At 47.0% G+C, this 25,266-nt stretch overlaps 2 protein-coding genes across 3 annotated transcripts in view; one reads left to right on the top strand and one right to left on the bottom strand.

The window, feature by feature from the left end:
- ARHGAP6 (Rho GTPase activating protein 6) overlaps positions 1 to 4,461 on the top strand; it is a 420,127-nt gene extending 415,666 nt beyond the window's left edge. Inside the window, exon 10 of the mRNA XM_032475643.1 lies at positions 2,430 to 4,461. Within this exon, the coding sequence (XP_032331534.1) occupies positions 2,430 to 3,130 (701 nt within the window). The 3' untranslated portion in view covers positions 3,131 to 4,461. The remainder of the gene's footprint in view (positions 1 to 2,429) is intronic.
- Positions 4,462 to 14,189: 9,728 nt separating this feature from the next.
- Positions 14,190 to 25,143, bottom strand: LOC102518576 (cytochrome c-type heme lyase). 2 transcript variants are annotated; one of them, XM_032475668.1, is made up of 8 exons: positions 24,986 to 25,143; positions 24,278 to 24,421; positions 21,540 to 21,691; positions 19,009 to 19,157; positions 18,142 to 18,261; positions 16,287 to 16,373; positions 15,869 to 16,003; positions 14,190 to 15,657 (listed from the first exon to the last, which is right to left on the bottom strand). In XM_032475668.1, the coding sequence occupies exons 2-8, from the start codon at positions 24,387 to 24,389 to the stop codon at positions 15,459 to 15,461; spliced, it is 954 nt and encodes a 317-aa protein (XP_032331559.1). In that variant the 5' UTR covers positions 24,390 to 24,421; positions 24,986 to 25,143; the 3' UTR covers positions 14,190 to 15,458. The 2 variants fall into 2 exon arrangements, with proteins under 2 accessions (XP_032331559.1, XP_032331560.1); XM_032475669.1 differs by lacking the exon at positions 15,869 to 16,003.
- Between the last annotated feature and the right edge of the window lie 123 nt (positions 25,144 to 25,266).

Below are 25,266 nucleotides of genomic sequence, written 5' to 3'. Positions count from 1 at the left end.
TGCCTTACTATCATCATAGTACATGCTTGTCAAATATTATTTGGAAAATGCTGGAAAGAGGAAAAAAGGGGATAAAGCTAGACTTATCCTTTCCACCAAAATACATCAGTCTTCGACTACATTTCATTTCCTTTCCTTTGCAAGAGTTTTGAAAGATAGTTACAATCATTCTGTCTGTGTGCCTTTATATAATTCGTTTAACTTCCATTCTTCAGTTCTTTTCCATTATTATTAAGGGCCACGTAGTATTCCAGATGCATAGTCACAGTTTACAGCCCATTGCTGGGACAACTGAGTTGTTTCCATTTTTTTATTGATGTAATAACTTATGATTTCAGGAACCTCTTTTATGTACTGTTTTTGTATTTTAAATTATGAACAGATTCACACAATGTTAGAAAGCCAGTTATAAATCCAGTTTAGGAAAGTGGGCCCAAAATTATGAACCTTTCCAAGAATATGGAGGTGTGGTCATTTCGGGTTCCATATGGGATGCATTAGCTTCTGCTGCATAAGCCATAGATGGTGGTGCCGTATTTCACTGTACTGTCCATGTGACTTTAATCTCATTGCTACTGCAAATCACTGGGTCTGCATTTTGGCTTATTTAAAAAACAAAATTGTATTTATTATTTTAATTTGCCTTTCTTTCTCACCAGTATTTTTCCATTTTTCTGTTAATCAGCTGAATGTCCCCCATTGACTATCATTTATGTCGTTGGCTATTTATGTCTGCTAGCATTTTTAAAATTGATCCTTAGGAACTCTTCCTATAGTGAAGACATTAACCCTTTATCCACATTGTTTGCCACTGATATCATTATCCCTTGCATTTTTTTTCCCTTTTGGGGTATCTGGAATTTTTTTTTTTTACAATGTTGTGTCAAATTCCAATGTAGAGCACAATTTTTCAGTTATACATGAACATATATATATTCATTGTCATTTTTTTTCACTGTGAGCTACCATAAGATCTTGCATATATTTCCCTGTGCTATAAAGTATAATCTTGTTTATCTATTCTACATTTTGAAATCCCATTCTGTCCCTTCCCACCCCCGCCCCCTTGGCAACCACAAGTTTATATTCTATGTCTATGAGTCTGTTTCTGTTTTGTATTTATGTTTTTTTTTTTTTTTAGATTCCACATATGAGCAATCTCATATGGTATTTTTCAGTTTCTCTTTCTGGCTTACTTCACTTAGGATGACATTCTCCAGGAACATCCATGTTGCTGCAAATGGCGTTATGTTGTCATTTTTATGGCCGAATAGTATTCCATTGTATAAATATACCACATCTCTTTTGCATAATTAAGTCTATCACTCTCTCTTTTTGTGAATTATATCACAAAATCAATCTTTCCATAAGAAAAAGGCAGCCTGGGGACATAGACCCCAGAACTCCTCATTTGCTTGTGAAATGCAGTGTTTGGCTCTCCCTTCAATTTCCTGAAGTAAGTTGTATCAGTTAGGGAAGGCTAACTGCTGTAACAAATATCTCCTAAATGTCAGTGGCTTAACCTCTCACAGGCTGATTTCTCCCTCACCGTCCAGTCTAGTGTAGACTGTGTAGGGTGAAGAGGGTGGGAGTGCTCTGTTCCACACAGTCATTCAGGGGCTCAAGTTCCATCTAGCCAGTGGCTCTCCCATCATCAGAGGCCTCATAGTCTTCCATGGTTTCTCCTTCCTGGGCTAGAAGTTGAGGGAAGGGAGCAAGCAGGAAAGACCAGGAGTGCATTTATTTATTTTTATTATTAGTAGTATTAATTCTATCAGGCCTACAAATAGCTCATATCACATTTCTCCACATTTGTTCGCCAGACCTCGTTTATGTGGCCCTCCTAACTGCAAGAGAGTGTGAGAAATGTCATCCAGGAAGGAAAGGGGATGATTTGGCGAACGAGCCAGTCTCCCCCACGGTGGTGGTGGTGGAATATACACAGCTCTGCTGTCTTTCATCGTCTTCTGGCACCAAATGGGGGCATTTTCGATTCAATTTTTTTATTCCTACAGCTTTTACTGAAACAATAGAAACATGAAAACATTATCATTTGTGTCTCCTCTGGATTTCAAGTTGCAATGAACAGGAAGGGCATGTTCCTTCCACCTCCGAGGTTCAGGAAAGGTTTCACAACCACGTGGGGATGGGGGAGGAGCTTCCTAAAACATAAATTAGTGCCAAGGACTGTTTAGTCTCATTTGACAGCTAACATGTCAGGGTCTAGGCATCTGTCTTTGGAGCTGCTACATGAATTGTGCCAAAAATCAAAAAGCATTTGTTATTTCACTAGGAAGTCTTTTACTTTAGGCAGCCTCAGCTGAGCGTGTCCCATGCGTTTTGAATTTTCCAGGTTGGCAGTGGGAAGGACATCCCAACAGGGATTCTACAAACTAATTCCACTTCTCGCCCTTCACTCTGGCTTCCAGGTTCCTACGGAGACATTTTTGAGAGCAGCTCCCTACGACCGGGGCCGTGCTCCCTTTCTCAAGGGAACCTGTCCCCGAATTGGCCTCGGTGGCAGGGGGGCCCGGCGGACCTGGACGGCGGTGCGCAGGGTGTGCGGAGGACTCAGACCGCGAGCGCCGTGGCGGGGTGCGGCGCGCACGCGCCCGTCTCCCGCGTCTGCAGCACGCCGCACATCCGGGGCGGCGGCGGAGCCGAGCAGCCCGCGCCGCGGCCCAGGCCCGAGCAATGCTGGACTCTGAGCGGCGCCCAAGACGTCGCCGAGAGCGAGCCGGACGTGGCCTGGCCGCAGAGGAGAGCCAAGCCTCCGTCCCAGAGACCTGGAGAGGGTGCCAAGCACGACAAGAGGCCTCCTCCGCCTTATCCTGGTCCAGGGAAGCAAGCGTCAGCAGCGGCCCACCAGCCCGCGGAGCCACCGCTGTGGAGGCCGCAGAGGCCGGAGGAAGGCTCTGGAACCGCTCTGGAGGAGGGAAGCCAAACAGCCGAGCGGGAGCATCAGGCCGCCCAGCAAAAAGTGAGCAGCGTCCACCCCGGTCCTTCCAGCGATCAGAACAGTAAGACCTTGGGGGACCCCAACTGGCTCGACTGGCAGAGAGAGCGGTGGCAGATCTGGGAGCTCTTATCCACCGACAACCCCGACGCCCTCCCGGAAACGCTGGTATGAGCCCCACAGGCTCGAGCCCTCCCGTCCCCAGCAGCCTTCTTCAACTCAGTAGGGGAAAAAGTGGGTGTGGAACAATTGGGCACTTTCTTATTTTTCTTCCTTTACACACACACACACACACACAAAAAAAAAAAAAACACGAGAGAAAACTCAGTTCACTTCAAGATAGAGAGCACTATTACCCTGGCCATTTATAATAAGATTCTATTGCATAGCCAGCCTTCAGAAAAAAACAAAAACAAAAAATGGATGTTAATACCCAGTCTAAAAGCTGTTCACATTGGCTCTGTATACGGCAAAACGCTCGCTTTGGTATCACTTAATTGTATTTATGTGTCTTCAGTTTTGACTCTTGTATATTCTGTAACAGATTATATATGATAATCGTATATGTTATATTCACAAAAAAACAGAAGGAACAAAATTTTTTAATCACTTCACTGATTCTAAGTAATGAGAGTCTGTAGAATGTTCTAGAATGTGCACAAGCGGGTTTCTGTGCTTTTGCCATAGCTTTTTAACTGAGGACAGCCCTTCCTTCAATGCCTAAGGAAAACACTAACAAAACAAAGTAAAACAGAATATGACAAGCCATATTTTTATATAGTAGTGAGATACAAAAAAGTATAGCCACTGAATGCTTTTTCATATTGAATACGTTTTAAGGAAAATATTAAATTTGATACATTATGGAATATATTTTTAGAATCTGTTTAAGAAAGAATTCAGTTAATGAAGCAAGAGAAAGGCCGTGCCTGACAAAGAAAGAATAATTAAGTTGTCCTTCCCATTTTAGGTCAAACTCAATTTTATATAGACCATATATAATATATATTTATGATGTACGATTTTTTTTCAAAACCGCAAACTGGAATCCAACTATAAAGTGTTTAAGAATCAAAATAGAGTATTCAAATGACAGAACATGGTTTTTCCTTTTGCCCCATAATCAGTATTAACCAAATTTTATGCAGTGCTTTGTAAAGTAAATCATATTTGGAAGAAAAAAAACTAAAGCTTTGTATTTACATTGTGCCAAAGGCTGAGGAAATGTTTTCTTTGGTAACTTTCTGTGTAATGTAAAACTCCTACCGCACTTCAGTAGTAAATTTGAAATTTTTCAAGTGCGAAACAATATTTGACCAGCAGGTGGCGATTCGCTTCAGTATTTTACGAGATTTTTTTTTTTTCACTTCATAAGGGAATGTGTATTATAGAAAAAGAATTTTTTTTTATAAAACATGCTACATCTTAATTTTCATGTTGGCGATGACATTTTCAGTGGTGTTTCTTAAAGTTCTTGTGCCATAATGAATAAAAAGTTAAGCAAAGGCTTTGTTCCCTGGCATTAAATCTAATGCATGAACTCACGCTTCATTCCAGACATGCACATTCCGGACTATCTACAAGTCCAAGTGTAAGAAATTATGGCACTACTGTACATAGACAGCTAAAGAGCTAGTAAAAAAAAATATCAGGTGGCTTGGGGACATAACCCAGTGACACTGAAGCATTTAGAATTTTATATTTGTTGTAAATGAAGGCTGATCGGTATCCAGTTGAAACTCAGTTGTCGATGAGAAAGCGGCTTGCTACAGGATGGGAACCCAGGTTTCCCACCTGCTGGATGGGTGCTGGCCAACACAGCCCTTGTCAATTACATCTGCACTAGAGGCCTTGGGTGCTTATTTTGCTTCAGGGCTGAAGTAATGCCATCTAGAAATGGTATCTGATGTTTCTTACTGGGAGAATGATGGGGATAGCTTCAGGCTCTGCCATTGGGTCCAGCACTTCTGCCACTGGCCGGGACTCGGGAAGGATTCCCTTGCCAGCCTCCGGGTCTTCCTGGCTGCCCACACGCAACCCAAAGTTGTAAACAAGATCCAGAGCAAACGCTGTCTTCTCGTGGCTCAGGTTGCTTTCCTGGGCCACCTACTCCCATCCTACTCCTGCTGACCCTGTGTTTTCTTGGCTTTGAATTCGACCCCGGTCTGGCCAGTTCTCTCTCTCCTTTCTGGACGTGACTGCCTAATGAACATATGAGACCCCTTCTGTCACTCGGTGCTTGCCCTAATAGTCCTGGTTTTTAAAACTTTCAGATCAGATGGCCCTGCGGCTGATGTCTGTCTCACAAGAATAATGAAAAGTATATCTATTAATAGTCAGATCTAGAATAGTGAGTCCAGAAAACATAGCTCAGAATATTTTTTTAATAATTAAATTGTGTGCGTGTGTTCTGTGCCTGTGTATGCACATGTATGTGCATGTAATGAACAATATTCACTCTCCCTTTCTCTTTGGATGGTCTGAGCCCAGTGGCCATACCTTTAGTTTAGTGTGTGAAAGCATGTTTCTTAGATGCTTTTATCACATTGACACACACAGGACCCGAAGACCTGAGTGGAAATTGGAGTCATTTCTAACACCTTGTAAATCACATAATACCTAACAAGAAAAACATAAACTCTTTCAAGTTGGACAAAACCATTTAGCAGGCAGTTGAGGTTACTCATTCCCGGGAGCAGAGAGCTCCGACAATCAAGAAAAAAGCTACGATGTGCCGCAGATGTCTCTGCATCTGAATACTCAGTTACCGTGTTTGCGTCTCTGGCAGTGGGCAGAGTGACGATGGCAGACAATAACAAATAGGACTTTGTCTAGATCTAAGTAACTATTAACATACATTTGTTGTGGGTTTTTATAGAAAAAAACCTCTTATACCAATGGAGTTTGTGCAAATTGAAGAAATTTCTAAATAAGCCCAGCTTGCTTCTTTTCTTATGCACATTTTAATACACATCTGCTTGGCAGAGCAACAGCCCTGGGATTAAACTTAAGAAGTTGGCAAAACAGAGTCCAGGCCTGTGGTGTCTGTCAGTCTGATAAGCAAACTGCAGGAGGTGGATTCAACTGAACTGAGAAGGAAGACAATGATGGGGGAAGAGTCACACGGGGATGAAAACAGGACATCTCCACCGGGCAGAATTGTAAAACAGGACAAAATCAGCAGCAAATGTTCTTCAGGAGAAAAAAAAATCCAAACCAAAGGAAAATTCCAGTAAAGTTTGGAATTCTTCGGCACGGTCCAGGTGGTGGATGGTGTGAAGATGTGGAACTGCAGACAGTGGTCTCTGGGGTGGACTCCTGGCCTGGTGTGGCCTGTGGTTCCCCACGGCACGCACAGCACCGACCCCAACTGAAGGGCCCTGGAGGTTGCCAAAGGGTCAGAAGACTCTCTCAAGTCAATTTGACCAACATCGGTTCAGCCTAGAGTGACCAACTCATTCCAGGTTGCCTGGGCCATTCCAGGTTTAGTAATAAAAGCCCCACATCCTGGAGCCCCACCAGCTAGTAGCATGGTGGGGAAGGTGGGATGGTACTTGTCAGGGAAGGTCGCCACTTAAGATACAGGGAGCCCAGTTCAATTGGAATGTCAGATAAATGACTGGTCTAATTTTAGTGTAAGGATATGTCCTGCGCTATCCAGGAGTTACTTACACCTAAAAAAAGATCCTTTGGCCCAGATATTACATGGGACACACATATTAATAAAGGATTTGTTGTTTATTTGACTTTCCAATTGAACTGAGCATCTATTTGCTAAGTCTGGTAACCCTAACCTGCCGATTTGATAGCCACTCGGTCCTCAACTGCCTCCTTGACATCTGCACCCAACGCCCCACGGTGCCTCAACCGTCCGGAAAGGGCCAGCTGCAGCTTCGACGTCCACGCGGAGTCACGTGGCCTCCAGCCCCCGCCCACTTCTCCGTCCAGGGAGTCTCACCTGCAGCTTCCCTGGGATCCAAGGCTGTTGACTCCCACAGGTGTCTCCTGTTTGTCCAGCCTCACCAGCTCAGTTCGAGCCCTTACCCCCCGCCCCGGTTACCGCAGCAGCCCTCCATCTCCGCCCTCCCGCTTCCTCCACACCACCACCATCACAGCTCCGAAACGCACATCTTGTCCTAGGCACATCCCTGCTGAAAAAACCTTGAGGCCCTCTTTTCCCTCTGGCCTACAGGACGAAGTCCACACTCCTTTGATAACATCAAAACGCTCCACAATCTGGGCGCCATCTGCCTTCAGCATCTCCTCTCTCCCCAGCACGGCCCCCCTGCTCCGGCCGTGTGCGGAAAAATCCCCATTCCCACGTACAGGACACGCTCTCCTGCCTGTTCCAAGGGCCCCCAGTGCACTTCCTTGCTTTTCCTATTCAATCAAACGCTCATTTTCTCCTCAGATTAGCCGGAGCCGGCCCCTCCCACAAGCACGCGGAACCACGACTTACTCGGGCGCCCGGTGCACGTGACCTGGTAACCGGCGCCGCAGTGCATGATGGGTGCCGCCATGTTCCGCCTGCCGGCCGTGCCCGCCCCGTCCCCGACGGCGGGGACTGTGTCCTCAGGACCAGGCAGAGGCCCGACGTGAATTTGCTGTTTGATAAACGTTGACCGAATGTGTGCATATAACTAAGACGGAGCAGGTTACCATGCAGTGGAGAAAAAATACAAGGACATCAACCTCGCGGCTAATTCAGAGGTAGGGCTTTATTTTTCAAATAAAAAGGTTTTTGAAGTAAGGAGAGGGCAGTCTGAGGAGAAGCTGCTGCCAGCACAGAGACCCTGTCTCCTAACCAGCCATGTCCCACAAAGACGCGGCGCCGCTGCTCTGTATTGTAGGGGACAAAGAGGGCGGGTGGCTTGTGATGCATGATTTCTTTATTCCTTAGCTTTGAACTTGAATAGTAAACGTGGGAAGCAAATGTGTATTTCCATGCTTCCTGCTGGGTGCTCAGTAAATATTTAATGATTAAAAAAAACAGTCACGTTTCAAAGTGTGGGCTTCAGGGTCAGGGAAAACACGGTTTGAGTACTGGCTTTATCATTCATTCGCTGGTATCCGTTACTTTGACTCATTTTCCGTTTCCTCAGAGTCGTCGGAGCATAATAACATGCAACTGCCAGGATTATTGTGAGGGTTAAGTGGGGAAATGCCTACAGTAGTGCCAGCCATGCGACAAATATTCAATGCAGTATACTTGGTGTCCCATGTGACATCATTTTAGAAAAAACAAATTGGGATCTTCTGCTGCAAACCGCAGCTACTACAAGCTGACACTTAGTAACAATGCCAGCTCTGGTCTAAGTGGTTCACTAACATGAGTTCATTTAACCCGCGCAAGCCGTAGACAGGAACCATGACTAGCCTTATTTTCCAGGGGGCACAAAGACTCAGAGTGACATCAAAGGAGTTGCCCAAGGTCGCACAGCTGGAAGGTGGCAGAAGCAGGATTCGGTGGCTGGCCATCCAACTGTGCCAACCGGCTATTTGGACAGAACCTCCCGATGTCCACTAGGGGGAGCAAAGCTCTTTCTTATCCTCATACAAACCAGATGCCAACATTTGCCTAGAGGTGGAGAGGGAGGAGGGAAGGGAAAAAAAGAAAAAACTTCTCCCCTACCCGCTTAAGTTAATTGCCTGGGGCCTATAAATTAAACTGACGAAAGACAGTTTGACAAGAGAAAAAGGTTTATTTCCTATGCATACAGGAACCAACAAAAGAAGTATCTGGCTCATTAAATGGGTAAAGTTAAAGATTTACATACCCAACCTAGCAGGGAAAAGGGATGGGGGAGGAACAGCTTCTGTGGGAAAAACAAATAGGTTTATTTAAGAAAAACAAACGGGTTTTTTGGAGACCAGACAGATAAGAAAGTTTGTGATAACAGTTGTCTACACAGGTACAGCAGTCGTTCCGTCTCCATCAGGGCCGTAAAACTCCCCCAGAGGGGGGATTTATGGTGGCTTCACTTCCCAGAAGTTGCTTTTAGTCTGATAAGAGAAGCTTGAGGAGGCTTTTTTTCTGCATCTGTTGAATCTCAAATGTCTTCAGCCTAAAATAATCTTTATGCCAAGTCTGGGGTTCCAAGTGGGTCTTCTCCACACGGGTAAAATGAATTAGAGAAGGAATTAGAAACATGCTTCTTCCTGCAGTAAAGAAACAGGCAAGTCAGTGTTCAGAGCCCTCTTCAAATCAAATCACTTCATCAAAGACCAAGGAACTGGGTCCAGAATCTGCAAGTGGCCGTGAGGGGAGCCTGAGGGCAGATGAGGTGCCTGGCTCCTTTTCCTTCCTGAAGCTTTGCAGGAGGCCAGCTGGTTGATTCACCCTCCCGCTGGCCTCCCACCGAGAGACTCCCTTCAGCCTTTATTCCATCTGGGGAGGGGCGAATTCTGTCTTGGCCATGAGCACAGCCGAGCTTGGCAGGAGGGCCAAGACTTGCTAGGGACCAAGCCAGTGCTGGTTTGCAACATCACTGCTGAACAAAGTGTGCAGACAAAAACTGGAGCAGTTCAGCAGTGACAGAGCTCAGACACCAGAGGGCAAGCTGGCCTGGCCCTGGGTGAGGTTTTTTGCAGCCATTCTGCAAATGTGAATGTTTTGGGTTGAACTGTGTCTCCCAAAAAGATGCTGAAGTCCTAACCCACAGTGCTTGTGAGTGTGGCCTTAATTGGAAAGAGGGTCTTTGCAGATGATAAGGTTAAGATGAGGTCATTAGGGTGGGCCCTAATCCAGTATGACTGATGTCGTAATAAAAAGGGGAAATTTGGAGGCAGAGACAGAGACCCCTCCAGGGAGAAGGCCTTGTGAAGACTGGCGTTCTCCTGTTACCAGCCAAGAACTGCCGGGACCTGGGAGAGGGGCCTGGAACAGAACTTCCCTGGCGCCATCAGAGGTGGCGCAGCTCTGTCAACGTTTTGATCTTACTTGTAGCTTCCAGAACTGTGAGAGGGTACATTTCTGTTATTTAAACCATTCCGTTTGTGGCATTCTGTTAAGCCTTTGCAAACGGATATGGTGAGGAAAGCTCCAGCCAGAACATGTATGTGGCGCAGGTGAGCGGCCACCGGGAAAGCATCCGCCTTTGAGACCACAACTCACATAGAAGAAGCACCCAGTGTCAGAGGGGTTTTCTGTGACCCAGCTGAGGGGCCATTGTCTCCACTCCATTGTCACCTTGCCCCCATTGTCCTCGCCTACAGAAGTGAGAAGATGTACTTTCAAAGGAAAGCTTTTCATTATTAAAACAAGATGAATGAAGGTGGAATTATGCAACATTCAGAACTGAGGGGAGGAGGAGGGCTTCCAGGAAGACATGGGGTAAGCAAAACTGGAAACGTGGCATTTACATTTAACATTTGCTCTTATATTTCCTACTTGGACCTTGGACCCATGGCTGTGTAAATATAGGGCAGTTGTAAATGCATCACAAAGATGCAGCGCGTGGAAGTGCAGAGGGTGTGAAGGATGCTGGGAGGAAAGTGAAACTCAAACCATGATTGGCAGCAGCAGCATCTCCTGGGAGCACTGTCATTAGGAATGCAAATTCTCGCGTGTAGGTGTACTACAATTTGTTTATCCATCCATCAGTTCATGGACATTTGGGTTGTTTCTAAGCACATTTTATAGAGGAAAAGGAAAGCGCCGGTTAACCAGGAATTAGCTGAAATGTAGGTCTTTTAAGAGTGCATCTACTGGTGTACTTCATGTAAAAACTGGTTGGAAGTAGGTTTTCAAACCACATTATTTTCCCTGAGCTTAAAAATCTCCAGCGTAAAACATGACATAACCCAGTCCATCCAAACGTGAGAGAACTAGGCCATATCAAACCTAGAATTCTGGTCTGAAAGGAACCTTTAAGAGAATCTATGGAAAGTGAGGCTTAGACTTAAGTGATTATTCACATCCCCTGGCCAATACAGAGAATCAGTACAGAATGAAGAGCTCCAGTCCTGTCTTCTTCCATTACCCCAGCTACCATCTCCAGATTTGAAACGCTGGCGTAAGAGAATGATGGAAAACTACTTTAATGAAATGACAACTAAGGATGAGGTTTTTAATTAATAGTGGTGTAATTCTCTGGTGGGGCCTGCCGCTTTCTCCAAATGATTTGTCTGGGTTAATCTAAGCACGAGGCACTCTCCTGGGAATGGAAAAGTGTGGGGTGGGGTCGCAGGACACTGGCCTAATGCCAAATGGTCGAAATCGATTAAAGAGAAACCTGATTTTCCATTGGCTGCGGGTGACTTCCCCCTCCCACCCCACCTCACGTCTACTGGCCATAAACTGGGACCATAAAGCTCAGACAGCAACTGAAGCTATCTGATGATGATGAAAGGAACCAGCCTGTTAGGAGGAAGTGAAAAGTGAGCATGGAAGAAGCCATCCAGAGAGGTGCAACCGACCAGGCGCACACCCAGTCTTGCACTTACGGCGGTGAGTCCCAGCAGAGAATCTGTTACTTGCTGCCAAAAGCATCCTGGTAATAATTCATACCCAGCTATTGAAGGGCCACGGGAACCAGTGACGGGAACTTAGCCTAAGTGTAGAAGGGATATAGTAAAGTGGTTTTGTTTTGGTGCATTTTCTAAATCTTCAAATCTTTCTTCCATATCAATTTATTTTGTTGCAAGGAGTAAGGTTAAAATCCCAATTTTTCTCCTCAATGGTTGTCTCATTGCCCAAATTTAGAAAATGAAGCCCACAGTTCACAGGTGGAAATCCAACTCCCCAGGTATTAGGAGGTGGGGCCTTTGGGCGTGACGAGGTCATGAAGGCAGAGCCTTCAGAAATGGGATCGGTGCCCTTATAAAAGAGACTGCGGGGGGGGGCCCTCCCGCCCTTCCCTCACGTGAGCAAAACAAGACGTCGCCATCCTTACCAGACAGCGGGTGTGCCAGTGCCTTGATCTTGGACTTTCCAGCCTCCAGAACCGTAAGAAATGAATTTCTGTTGTTTCTAAGCCACCCCGTGGATGGTATTTGTAATAGCAGCCCGGAGGAACAAAATCAGTTCGTTCTGTTATTCTTTTTGTGGCCAAGAAAGCTGAGGCCCAGAGATATTAAGATCACACAGCAAGTGAAGGGCTGAGTCGTGGCTCTAAGCCAGCCATCTGCCTCTAGGATGTTCTTTATGTCTTTTTTTTTTTTAAATTGAGGTATAGTTGCCATAAATTACTTTCAGGTGTCCAAGGTGAGGATTCAGTAAGACTAGTTAGTGCCTGCCACAAAAGTTTTTTGCGCTCTTGTGCTGAGGACTTTTAAGACGTGCTTCTTAGCAGCTTTCAAATATGCAAGTCAGTATCACCAACTCTAGTCACCAGGCTGCACATTACATCACTATGACTTACTTGCTTTACGACTGGCGATCTGGACCTTTTGACCCCCTTCATTGTTGTGGGACACAACGGGGCGGCCGGTCGGTGAGTCAGTGACACCAGACATTAAGTGTAAGAATAAAAAAGGAGTTTATTAGGGTGTGCTGTCATAGACAACAGCGGGCTGCACAGGCGAGGGGTGCCTACGTAAGCACCGAGGGCCAGATGTCGGGGTCTTTTATAAGGTCGGGTCACAAGGTGCCTGATCAGCTTGTGAGCAAGTCTCTGGTTGGTTGTAGGTGAGGAAAGAGGTTTAGGGTCCGTGCAGGGCGGTGGGGGCTATGACTGATAAGGTGGCCATTACCTGGGGCTGTCAGTTTGCTGGGGAAATACGCCCAGCAAAGAGTGTCAGACATCTGAGAGCCCAGGAATGGGGGTCGTCGGACACTGAAGCACATCGGTTGTCCCAACATTCGTGAATTTCGCCCTGGTTCCCTGCAAACCTCTGGCAACCACAGATCTCACCAATCTGTTCTATCCCTGAGCTCCGGTTTTTGGGTGGTGATAGTGGTTGTTTTTTGATTCCACATATAAGTGAGATCTTATGGTATTTGTCGTTCTCTGTGAGGCTTATTTCACTTAAGCATAACGCTCTCAAGGTCCTGCCATGTTGTTGCAAATGGCAAGAATTTATTCTTTATTATGGCTGAATAGTCGCTATATATATTGTTTTTTTTATACATTCACCTGTCAGTGGACACTTAAGTTGTTTCCACATCTTGGCTCTTGTAAATAATGCTGCAGCGAACATGGTGCGGGGGTGTGCATGTCTTTTCAAGGATGAGCATTCTTGACGACCACACAGCCTCAAGCCTGTGGCGACATACGTGATCCACAAGTCCCACGGTCATTGCAGAGGTGAGACGTGAAATGTGCGCCTCTTCACTTCAGCGAGGGTGGAGTAACTCTGGTAGAGGGTAGACCATGCTGGTGACTCATTAAAGAAATTGGTAACTGTGTATTCCATATACATTAAAAATACTTAAGTGAACTTGCATTCAACCCTTGGATTAACACAAAGCTTTCTTTAAATCAGAAGTCTAGTGCCTCACCACCATTTATTTCATTTATAGACTGTCCTCTGTAGGACTCTGAGCACCTTGCAGGCAGGGGCTGCACCTTATACATCTTATGTTCCCAGTACGATGCAGAGCGTAGGCGGCCATCTCAGGAGCGGACGTTAGCCCGGGAGCTACTAGGAATATGAGAGTTTAAAACGCAACCCCAGCTTGCACCCCAGCTTGTTTGTTAATACTTAGCCTACTGCACCGTCATTTGTTCTGATTCTCATTAGTCTGTGACAGAAGACTTAGTGGAAAACCCTAAGAGAATTGAGTTGAGAATGGAGAATATCCAAAATGAATTTGAAATTATAAATGAACTCTCCTCCCAGAGAAGTACTGACCACTGGGTACAACCAAATGCAGCCGGGAGCGCAGGCAGCCCCGGAGTGCAGCAGGCTGCCGTCCTCCCCCGGGCTGGAGGAGGGCTGTGTGAACTTGCTATCGTCAGGTTTGTCTGACAGTTTACTTTAGAGGTGGTTTTTCTCAAGAAATACAAGAACCCTGTAAAAGGGGTGAATTCCTGCCTGTGGCTCAATTTTCAGCTTCCAGTTACAGCACTTTATTTCTCATAATAATGTCTTGCCCTGTACTTATTCAATAGCACTTAGGACCAAAAAAACCTGCCAATAGTAATTATTTTCCTCAGTAGATTAGAAATATGTGATTAACAGTTGAGAAAATGGCTGACCTAGCAGGGAGACCAGAAGTCAGTACATCTCTAAAGATTATTTCTGTCTGATTGTTATGTGTAGTTACTCTTAAAAATTTTTTCAAAACTTGTTAACTGTCAGCTTTATTTTATTTTAAAGTACACAAATATTTTGAAATGTAGAAGTTTAAGGTTGTTGGATTCTTAAAACTCCACACAAAACAGACACAACAAAGAAATTCATACCAAAGTAATCACTCCAGATTAAGTCCATCTACTAATTTAGCCCTGTAATACTCAGGATAAATGAAAGGAGTTAATATTATTAACACTTACAAATGACTGTTGGTTATTTTTTTTAACACGCTGCTGTAAGTGGAACAACCAGTTTATGGGTTACTGGTGCACAGAATTTCAAAGGCTAATTTAGAGCTCCCTTAAAAAACAAACCTGAACTCAAGACAGTGAGTTGGTGCACACATTCTACATCTGGGAAAATCCTCTCGTGAAGCCTAACCAGAAAACATCGTCGTGTTTGAGAGGCACTGTCCCCAGCACTGGGACTTGAGCCAGACCTTCAAGGTTCAGGTTAGGCTGACTAGAGGGAAGGCCTCAGGCAGGGGAGGGATGGGACTCGAGGGTGGGGTACGGTGTCAGATGCCAGGGACAATGAGACCTGCTTGCAGGGAGCTGAGTTATGTCTCAGAACAATGGGGATGAAAATGAAAATATATAAAAAGTTAAAACATATTCCAGTGCACGTGCATCAAGTCCTGGGGGAGTGGAAACTACTCTGTAACAAGGGCCAGGCTGAAAAACTCACATCGGCGAGAATTTGAAGAGCCTGGACACACCACAGTTTGGCTGAGTACATTTCCTTTGTGCGCCTACATTTTCTTCAGAGCTTGCTGCTGTGTTGTGAGGACTTTAGAAATGCTGGTAACTTTTTAAAAAGCCTAACAGAACACTTTTAATTAAAATATTTGACCAGGTAAAAGCTCCCGAGCATCCCATGGGCTTTCGGGTCTACATGTCAGTATTCAAGAGAACACAGGAAGGAACAAAGCAGCTCTTCACATTTTAAGCAAAGTTCTTTCTCAGAGCTGGTTCAGACTTTTCTAAATACACAGGCAGTACCGCAGTTAAAGGAAAAACCAAGGGCGTGTTTCCCTCGTCCCTAGATGGGAAGAAAAAAAAGATCCGCTGCAAACTGCAAGGTGAAAACAGAACTCAAAAGAGCACGTGCAGAGTATCCTTTGCTAAGTGAGATGCAAGGTGTGATGACCCACTTGGCGTTCCCACTACATCATGAGTGCTATTCAGTTGGGGGAAAATAGTTAATGTATTGTTCAGAAAAAAAAAAATAAGTTGGTATTTTGCCATCTCTAACAAAGCAGTGGTTAGGAAGTCCAGCGCCACCAGGCGACCTTCATCCTGTCCCACACAGCTGAGAGCGAATCCAGAGCGGGCCGCACATCCAGGATGGTGAACTGGTAGTCCTGGTTGACCTCGCCGCCATCGTAGTAGTCAATGACGTATCTGACTTCTGTCCCGCAGCGGTTGACAATCCAGTCGTGCCTGTCGAAAGGCAACTCGTACCTGGAATAAAAACACGCCAGTGAGTGTTAAAATGCTTGCGGGGTGTTCAGCTCTGGTTTCAGGGAGAAAGATGGCAAAGCAGTGAATGGAGAGGCCCGCTCTCAGAGTCCACATCTAACGGGAGGTGAGACTCGGAGATGAGAACAGGCCACAGCGCTGAAGGAAGGTGGTGCTGGAGTACGGGAGGAGCCCCAATCAGAGGACAGCTCACCTGCTACAAAGGAATAAGGTCAACCTCAGGACAGACACCCGGGCCAGGGAGGTTGGCTGAGGTCCTGCGGAAAGGCAGGTGTGGGCAGAGAATCCGACTCCGCTGGAAGACGGGGGCAGCACCAAGGGCACAGGTCTACAGAGATGCATCACGGGAGGAGAGAGAGGACGGAGCCAAGAACACACAAGACAACTTGCTTCAATCCTACAATTGGACTGGAAGCAACCCCCGACCCCCTAGTGAACCTGCCCACCAGTGGCAACCGTCAGGGAGAGCAAGCGACCTACAGCTGGACACGGGACACTGATGACGTTTTGGAAGATGTCACTCAAGTTCTCTAACGGTTTGGTTTTGGTGCCAAGAGAAAGCAGACCCTGACCTGAGGAACAGAAAGTAACATTTCTGCAGCAACACTCACCCCATCCAGGAACGAATTCTGGCCCTTGGTGAATACTCTTTCGCTTTACCTCCAAATCGGATCAGTGACGGACCACAAGGACACTCCCTAGAAATCCCCAAGTAAGAAAAGGCTGTTAAAATGTTTTCCTTGGAAAAATACGATGCTGAAGTTTCTAATAACAGACATTTTTCTGTATGCATTTTACATAATACCACATTGCTAGAGAAAGGTAACCCCGAAAAAACTCAAAGAAATACCCTTGCTCGTTAAAGATGCTGCTGTTGGTTTCTGGAACAGGGATGTTCCATTCCGCCCCCCTTCCTTCCAAATATCTGCACTGCTCTCTGCAGGAGTCAGGAAGCTGGGCCCTTCCATCTGGCGCGGGGATACAGGCGTGTTCTCGGGTAAAAAGTGTGAAGTATCGGGCATCGTGCTTCTCTTTCACAAAGAGCAGTTGGGGTTTTTTTCAGACAAACCTAAGAAAATCCTAAACTCTTTCATTTGAAACCAATGAACAGCCTTCATGAAGAAAGAAGAATGCTGGCTGATTCCCTGGGAACTAATACAATTGGTGTTGGACCAGCTTAAGTAACTGCACACTAGCCGACAGGCGGCAAGGTCCTGCCTAGAAAATCCCCCTCTAGGCGGCCCCTGGGCAAGGCCTTCCTGGATGCCAGCGGCCTGTTCCCGGCCCTGAGGGGGCGGGGGTGGGAGCGCACGGCTGGCCAGCCCACAAAGCACACAGCAGGGGCCTCCGAGGGGGCAGTGTAAGTACAGGCCACCTGTCGTGGCAGCTGCTGTCATATTAAGACAGGCTTCAGCCTGGACAGATCTCTCTAATGACCTGGGCGGGAGAGAAGCTCCGGGTGTGATGGGCCCCCAGTGGGGACTGTCCGAGCTGCTCCCCTGCCGGCCTGGGGGGCTGCTCGTTAGCACCTCTTCTCAGTAGAGTCACAGCAAAGGAGTCAACTCATCCCGGGCAGACCTTCTCCTGCTGGCATCATTCTGGAAATGCTAAGTGTGGGCCTCAGCCCTGATCTACAGACTCAGCAACCCCAGGGGTGGGGCCCAGCACTCGGTATGGGAACAAACCCGCCGGGTGATGCTGATGTGACCTGGGCGTGAGGACCGTGGCTCTGAACAGACTGATGGCCCATTGCCAGTCACTGGCAAGTGCATAGAGCTAGTCTCCCCAGGAAAGAGGTCCACGTGTGACAACGTCCTCATGGGATTCAGTAAATGCTGCTGAGTGAACAAAGCTGTTCTTCCCAGCGCCCCTGGGGCGGAGAGCATTTTAGATCTCCTGTGACACAACTCCTACAACCCCTCCCCTTGAATCGGGACAGGCTTGTGACACAACACCAAGGGGCTTCCCAGACCAGGTCAAAGGAGATGCAGCTTCCCTGGAACTTTTTGGAACTCTGGCTCTGGGATCCTGGCCCCCTCGGCAGGAAGAAGCCAGCGCAGCCACATTTAGGGGCTGTGGGTAGGTGTCCTGCCTGACAGCTGGCATCACTTACCAGACGAGTAAATGGGGCCTTCAAATGATTCAGCCCAAGGCTGTCAAGCCACCCCTGACCACTGAGCCCTGGCGACTGAGACCTCATCAGGGAGCAGAGGCGAGTCATCCCTGCTCTGTCCTTTCTGCACTTGGGACTCCCCAGATCCACGAGCATAATCAAACAGCTGCTGTTTTACACAGCTGGGGTGGGGGGTCTTCCACACAAGTCACTGGGACAGGCCTGCTCCCGAAAATGTTTGATTACAATAGCAATAGTTCTTTGAATAAAATGTCTCTGTATTTCTTTTCATATGAGGCGGCTATGAAATTAGAAGGATGCTGGATTTCTTTTAAGATCACAAACATACTTACTTGGCGTGAAGGGCTTCCCACTTCAAAATCTCCCTCCAGGCCTGCTCATTATTCTGGTTGTGAATTCTAATGATATTATACATGTCTTTCTGACTGATGTCCTCATCCTTCCACTTCCACCTAGAAAGAGCATTTGGTAAAATCTGACATATTACTGACAACACCATGTATTCATTTCATTCAGTCACCAAAAATCAGATTTACACAGCTATCAAGGGTCCAGTATTTTTAAGATGACACTTTTTCTGTCAGTATCATGGATTCCCTAACTTCTTCTAAGTAGTTTATATAGTAGTTTTTTTAAAAGTCTTACTGGCTGTGCTGGGTTAATTTTATATGTCAACTTGACTGGGCCATGGGGTGCCCAGATATTTGGTCAAACATTATTCTGGATGAGATTAATGTTGAACTGGGCAGAGCACGCCCACATCTAATCAGCTGAAGGCCTGCACAGAACAGAAACTCTGAGCATCCTGCAAGTAAAAGGGAAGTCCTTCTGCCTGACGGCCTTCCAACTGAGACACTGGGGGGTTTTTTCCTGCCTTTGGACTTGAACTGAAATATCATATTGGCTCTCATGGGACTGTCAAGGAGACTGTGGGACTTCTCAGCCTTCATAACTGTGAGTCAGTTCCTTATGATAAATCTCCTTACACGCATGGAAAGACAGACATATCCTGTTAGTTCTGTGTCTCTGGAGAACCCTAATACATTGGCCTGGTACTTATATTCTGATAAGTGAAAAGTCAGTCGATTATTATAAAAACTTACTGTATGGCTGAAGGATTAAAAACCTTTCTAACATTTAATTCTTAGATGAATCTAACAAGCAAATTTATATTCTCAGTAATATGCTCGCTCACTCACCCTTTCCTTAACATCGCATTCCAGAACATCTGTTCGGAAGGATAAACCCACTTTTTATCTGAATCTGCCCTTGGAATAGACGACTCCTCTCTCACAGTAGATAGTGTGAACGGCTGATCGGGCGCTGGTGTCTGATTAGGTGGTGGCATCTAAATAAAACAAGTGGATTTTTTCAAAAAGTTGGAAATAAAGTAGAAACAAACAAAATAATTACCTACTTCCTAGAAAGCAAGGCATCACACACACATAGCACAGTTTCCTTATTAAACTAGCGTCATCAAAGTTTCAGACCTCAGACAACTGGGCTGTTCTGAAGAGTCAGAGTACTGAAGCTGTCTTTCCTTGTTTAAGTTCTCATAAATAGTAAATACACACTGCAGTTGAAATTGTAGTTTACTTCTAAAGGATTAAAAAGCAAAAATTAATGCCATGATGGGCAGGCATTGCCTTTCCAGGACGGGCTTTTCAAAAATGACTGTTCGCTCTTGTGAGGAAAAGTCTCATAGAATATGTGTACACCGCCACTTTCTTTTTAAATACTCTTTACTTTCTGGATCTTGCTTATGCTTTCAGCCTTTGGGCTGAGTGCATCATAGATGAATACTGACGTCCTGACACTGGCAGACTGGAAGGAGGGGAAGAATCCTTTCTCCTGGACTGAAGGGGCAGCAGAGCATCATGGGAACACAGCCTGGACCAAGGTTTCTCACCCTTGGCACCACTGACATTTGGGCCCGGGACAACTTCCGGTTATGGGGTCCATTCTGAGCACTGTAGGATATTTAGCAGCATCCCTGGCCTCTACCCAGCGGTACCTCCTCCTCCCCAGATGTGACCACCAGCGTCCCCCCAGGGGCAAAATCACCCCATGATGAGTACCACTTGCCTAGAACATCTTTTTGTGTTGAAAGCAAGTTGGCTTTTCCAGGAGGTACACATTAGTGAAGTCTCAGCCACAAGACAGCCTCTGAGCCCCTGGCTGGAGGGGCCACAGTGGAAGAGCCGGGGTGCCGGGCAGGGCCCCGAGCACTTTACCGGTGTTATCACCACAGCATCTTTAAGAACACAGGTCGGAGACAGATGGGGGTTCAGCTTGGACTCTGCCACTTCTGAGCTGAGTGATGGGGGCAAACTGCTCCCTCCCTCCCTCTCAGTACTTCAGCTCTAGAACGGGTACACCACCGCTCCAGGAGAGCTGGATGGTGCTTAGCAAGGGGTCTACACACGTAACCAACAGAGAAGTTCACCGAGGCTAATATTCTTGCTACATGTAACAATCCCACTGGGTCAGAGCCCAGGCCTGTAGGATTCCGAAAGGCCCATGTTCTGAACCATTACATTCTTAAGACTCAGCCAGCCTACCTTCTGGCAACATCTGGAGACATTTTTTGGTAGTTGTAACTGAGAAGAGAGGGGGCTCCTGGCATCCGGTGGGCAGAGGCCAGGGACGCTGCTCAGATCCTCCAGTGCCCAGGAAAGCCCACAAGGACTCGCTGAGTCTCGACGTCAGCAGTGCCAAAGGTGAGAAGGCCCACCGCCACCTTCTTCCTCAACACAGCAGTTGCCTTATACTTTGGGAGGGTTGTTATTGGTGCCAGAAATGGGATGTTTACATTCCCTCCAAATTCATTGAATCTGCTGGTGCCTTGATCTCAGACTTCCCAGCCTCCAGAACTGTGAGAAATCACTGTCTGTTGTTTATAAGCCACTCAATCTATGATAGTCTGTTATTTATATATATATATATTTTTTCTAGTTCTCTCAAATGTTGCCTTGTTTGCCAAGATTTCCAAATACTTGAGGCAATTCTGTGCCTTCTAAGGTACAGGCTGCCACTGTCTCTTCATTAATATGGGGTTCCAAACAGGAAGCCACACTTCCTTCCACTGTCTGACTCTCACAAAACTTAGGCCACGCTAGTCGTCCTTGCTTTCTCGGTGGCATTCCATTGCTGGCTGCGTGACGCTGTACCACCCCAGTGACTGACGTGCAGGCTGCCACCTGGCTGTGCCTTAAGAGGTGCCTCAAGAGGTGCCTCAGGCTTGCAGCATGCCTACGAGGTTTCCCAAGACCAGAAACACCTTTGCAAATTCTAGCTGCACTCTTAATGGCATTTCCTGCCTACCTAATAACTCTACCCCATAAGGAAATGTCCTCTGGTGTGGCTTAGTCCTGGTCATATAGCTTGGGAGGGTCATTACTGGTGCCACAGATGGAATGTTTGCATTCCCCCCAAATTCACTGAATCTGCCGGCACCTTGATCTCAGCCTTCCCAGCCTCCAGAACTGTGAGAAATCACCGTCTGTTGTGGAGAAGCCATTTTGGCACTTCGTGATCGCCCTCTGCTTTCTCAGGTGCTCTCTGAAGCTACACTTAGTAACGCATTCTAGATTTTCACTGTGGATGGAATATCAGACTTTGTTTTCAAAGGACAGAATCATCAGTCCTAGCCATCTACAGTTTTTCTTGGGAGCCTGTAAAAGCACCCCTGCACACACACTTCCAGGAAGAGGGGCGGGGCGCGGGTTACCAGGTTAGAAGGATCTAGGTTCTCCTTATTCCCAGCCTTAGCACCGGTGACGGGGCACTGCACGTATTCGTATGCGCGCTCCTGGTGGGCAGGCACAGAGTTCGTTTGGCTCCCACAGGTTGAGTCAGAGGGCTGTGCACTCTCTGGACAGCCTGCAATAAATCAAGTGTAGAAAGTGTCACCACAAAGGCAGGATATCTAGCTCTCTCATTCTGGGCCCCAGAGAGCTGAATTTCTGACCAGTGATCACCAGCCCAGGTCAAGCCAGGGTTCTACTGTGCAAAGCTGCCACGAGTAAAGCTAGCCAACAGTATAACATCTTAAAGACCAGGAGAAGGTTCTACAAATTTACTTTCCCCTTGAAAGAGAAACAGGTACCCATTCTCTTCCTGTGTCGTTCCCCTAGTAAAAGTAAACCCCCAAAGTCTCAGCATTTGCAAGAGAAGGCACTGCCCACACCAGGGTTTCAGTAACGGGGGAAGGGAGCTCCTGGCACCGGCTGCTGTGAGCTGCTACAGAGGAACCTCGGTGGGGCCGGCCACACTTGACTGCGTCTCCCTGAATTTCTATCCCCAAATTCCAGACAAGACCCAACTCCAACCAGGACACAGGAGTCCAGGCTTTCATTACGGATGCTGTCTCTCAGGTACTGGGGACAGGACAGAGAAATGAGCAGAGTCATCTTCAAAAAGGCTACTGGAGCAAAGAGTGCCACTCTGCTTGTGCTCCGCTCCAGGACTAAAACCAGGCACCGAAAACTACCACCGGGCTGAGGTTCTGTTCCTTGTCAGTAGACAGCAAATTTATCAAGCAAAGGCACATGTTAAAGAAAACGGTCTACAATCCATGGAGGATCCAGATGCCACTTAAGAGGAAAGGTCTGCACCTACGAGAACAGCAGCGGGAAGGGCAGTCCATGCCCAAGGGTCCAGCGTGCTGATGGAAGCAAGCGTGTGGGCTGAGAAGGCAGTCTTGGGGGAGGGTATAGATCAAGTGGTAGAGTGCATGCTTAGTATGCATAAGGTCCTGAGTTCAATCCCCAGTACCTCCTCTAAGAGTAAATAAATAAATAAACCGAATTACCCCCTCCCACCAAAAAAAAAAGTATGAAAAAAAAAAAAGGCGGTCTAAGACTGAGGAGAGGAGACAGGCACAGGGAGAGCCACGGCCCAGGAACAGCTGCTCGTGTAAAGCCTTATCTTCAGCAGCAGCAGTTAACACCAGGAATGCACTGAAGGCTGGATGCCCTACATGAAAAAGACAAGTTTCCTTTCACTTCTCTTTCCTCTGCTTCTCCCTACAGACCCTCATTCCCCAGGACCCTGGACAGCTATCTACTTGGGGACTAAAGGGAGACTTGTTACACCTCCTCCTCTCGCCACCATTCAAAGAGCCAATCTTTCCTGGGTCACTGATCCCACTGATCCCAGGTTGGAAAGAAAATCCTGTTTCCATTTTTCATATAACAGAACCCTAGCCCCTTCAATCTCCTACCAATGCCACGTTCTTTACTTATGCAAATTAATCAGACTGAGAGCTCTCTTGGATTTGCAGCAAATAAAATCAAACCATAGACAGGGTTCTGGAATTTCCTGGGGATGCTCAGAGCAGGCACACACCTGCTTCGTCCAAGTCTGCCTCTGTTTCAGCACCAGACTGGTCCTGATCCAAGGTCGCAGAGTTTTCACTGGCTTTACCACTTACTACCTGTGTGACTTGTAAGTTTCCTTAACTATAAAACAGGGAGAAAACCTACCAGGCAGGATTATGAGGATGAGAACGTAAACTCCATTAGGCAAAGGATTTTAGCCTGTTTTATACTTGGCTGTTCTCTCAGTGCAAAAGCAAACAAAACCCATCTGTGCTTGGCAGAGTGGGCAGGAAGCAAATCCTTGTTGAGTGACTGAGGGAGTGAACGACTACAAGGCCAGGAAGTGTCAGCACTGAGTAAGCAGGCTACACTGGCTCCTCCCCTCACGTCTTGAAACAAGAACTTAAAATGTCAGGTGGATTCAGGTGGATTTACACAGGGAATCTAAAACAGAAGGTGAACCAATTAAAAACAAAAGACAGCTTTCCCACTCTCACCTTTGCACCTAAAGGATGAACAGCAAGTCCATCAGGCAATGATTTATTTTTACATAGCTGAGTACTCCAAGAGATGCACAAATAAAGTTGTCTTGATAAATAAACAGCTAGATCTAGACCCAGGTTTCTCAGCCTTGGCACTCTTGACATTTGGGGCCAGATGATTCTTTGCTGGAGGGGCTGCACTGTGCATCGTAGGATGTTTAGCAGAACTCTGGCCTTCTGCTCATTAGGTGCACCCCCTCCTCTCAGTGTAGACAAGCAAAATTGCCTCTAGGCATTGCCAAATGTTCTCTTGGGAGATAGAAGACTGCCCCCCAGGTTGAAAACTGCTGATGTTGACAGAGGCAAATTTGAGGATTGGGGCTGATTTATGGAGCAATTCCTATACTCTCATGAATTATCTCAATCGTCACAAGAATCCTGTGAAATGTTGTTGTTATATCCTCATCTTACAGATGATGGGTTGAGACTTAGAGAAGTAAACTGTCTACAGTCACATACCCTTGTAAGCAGCAGCATAAGGACCGAACCCAGGTTGCCTCACTCCTAGGCCTAGGAGCCTCACTGGCATGCTATCCTGCTGCCTCCTCCAAATCCTTTTGAGAATTCTCTTTTGTTTTTATTTTCTAGACAAAAGGGTCGATTACCTTTCATTTTCCCTTCATGCATTGGACATCCTGTCCGCGGGGATGCTGTCTGATGATCTGAAGCATTTGGGGTCTGAACTGCAACAGCAGGGGTAGATGAGGACAAACCCATGGCGGGAATCACAGTGGTGAATCCAGGCAATTCTAAATTCACAAGTACCAAAGCAAAGAGACCAATTAATGCTGATGCCCGGGCTCCAGCTACTCCCTTAGTATTCTTAATCTGGCCAACCTTTGTTTTTCCTCTTGTCCTTATGGGAATCTTACCGGGCAGGAAACCCACTTTGAGGGACGGCTTTAACATATTACCTACCCACTTTGGGAAACACTAGTGTGAAATCTACACCACTCTTTGGGGATACGTTTCTAAAGGTATGCGGATTTGGGGGGGGTGAGGTGAGGAGGTCCCTGAAAAAGCCACGTCAGAGCGAGGAGGTCTAGGCCGGGGGTTGAGGGGAAGGTGGGGGTGGTGATTCGGTTGAGAGAGGAAACTGACAGTCCAGGCTAAGCCCCCGGCCCCGGGGCTTAGCGAGGGTCTGGGGATCTGGGAAGGGTATGGCGGCGAAGAAAAGAGATTAGAGGAAGGAAGGAAAGGACAGCGGATAGCAAGATGCGGCCAGAGTCTTCCTGGCACGGCTCCCGAGCGTGCCACCGTCCAGTCCTGGGATCCCATACCCCACTGGCCTCAACCGGCCCGCCCCTCCTCACCTGACTCTGTCCGGGCTGCCGGCCCCGATTCTAACCGCCGACTCCGGCCCGGAGTGGCAGCGACTCGCGGCCGCCACCTTCCTCTCTCTCGGTCACCGCTGTCGCCCGGGTCACCGCCGGCTCGCGCGCGCACCGCTACTTCCTCTTCCGAAGGCGGGACTTCCCGGAGCGTGGGAAGCGGGTGCGGGCCGAAAAGGAAGCGCTTACGTCAATCAAGAAGGAGCAGGCCCCACCCCTTCCTCCTCCGCCTACCAGCGCGAGAGCCGCTCGCTGGCCCTGCC

This window comes from Camelus ferus, chromosome X (assembly GCF_009834535.1).
Source record: "Camelus ferus isolate YT-003-E chromosome X, BCGSAC_Cfer_1.0, whole genome shotgun sequence".
In the NCBI taxonomy this organism is placed as follows: domain Eukaryota; kingdom Metazoa; phylum Chordata; class Mammalia; order Artiodactyla; family Camelidae; genus Camelus; species Camelus ferus.
This window is presented reverse-complemented; position numbering and strand designations above follow the sequence as displayed.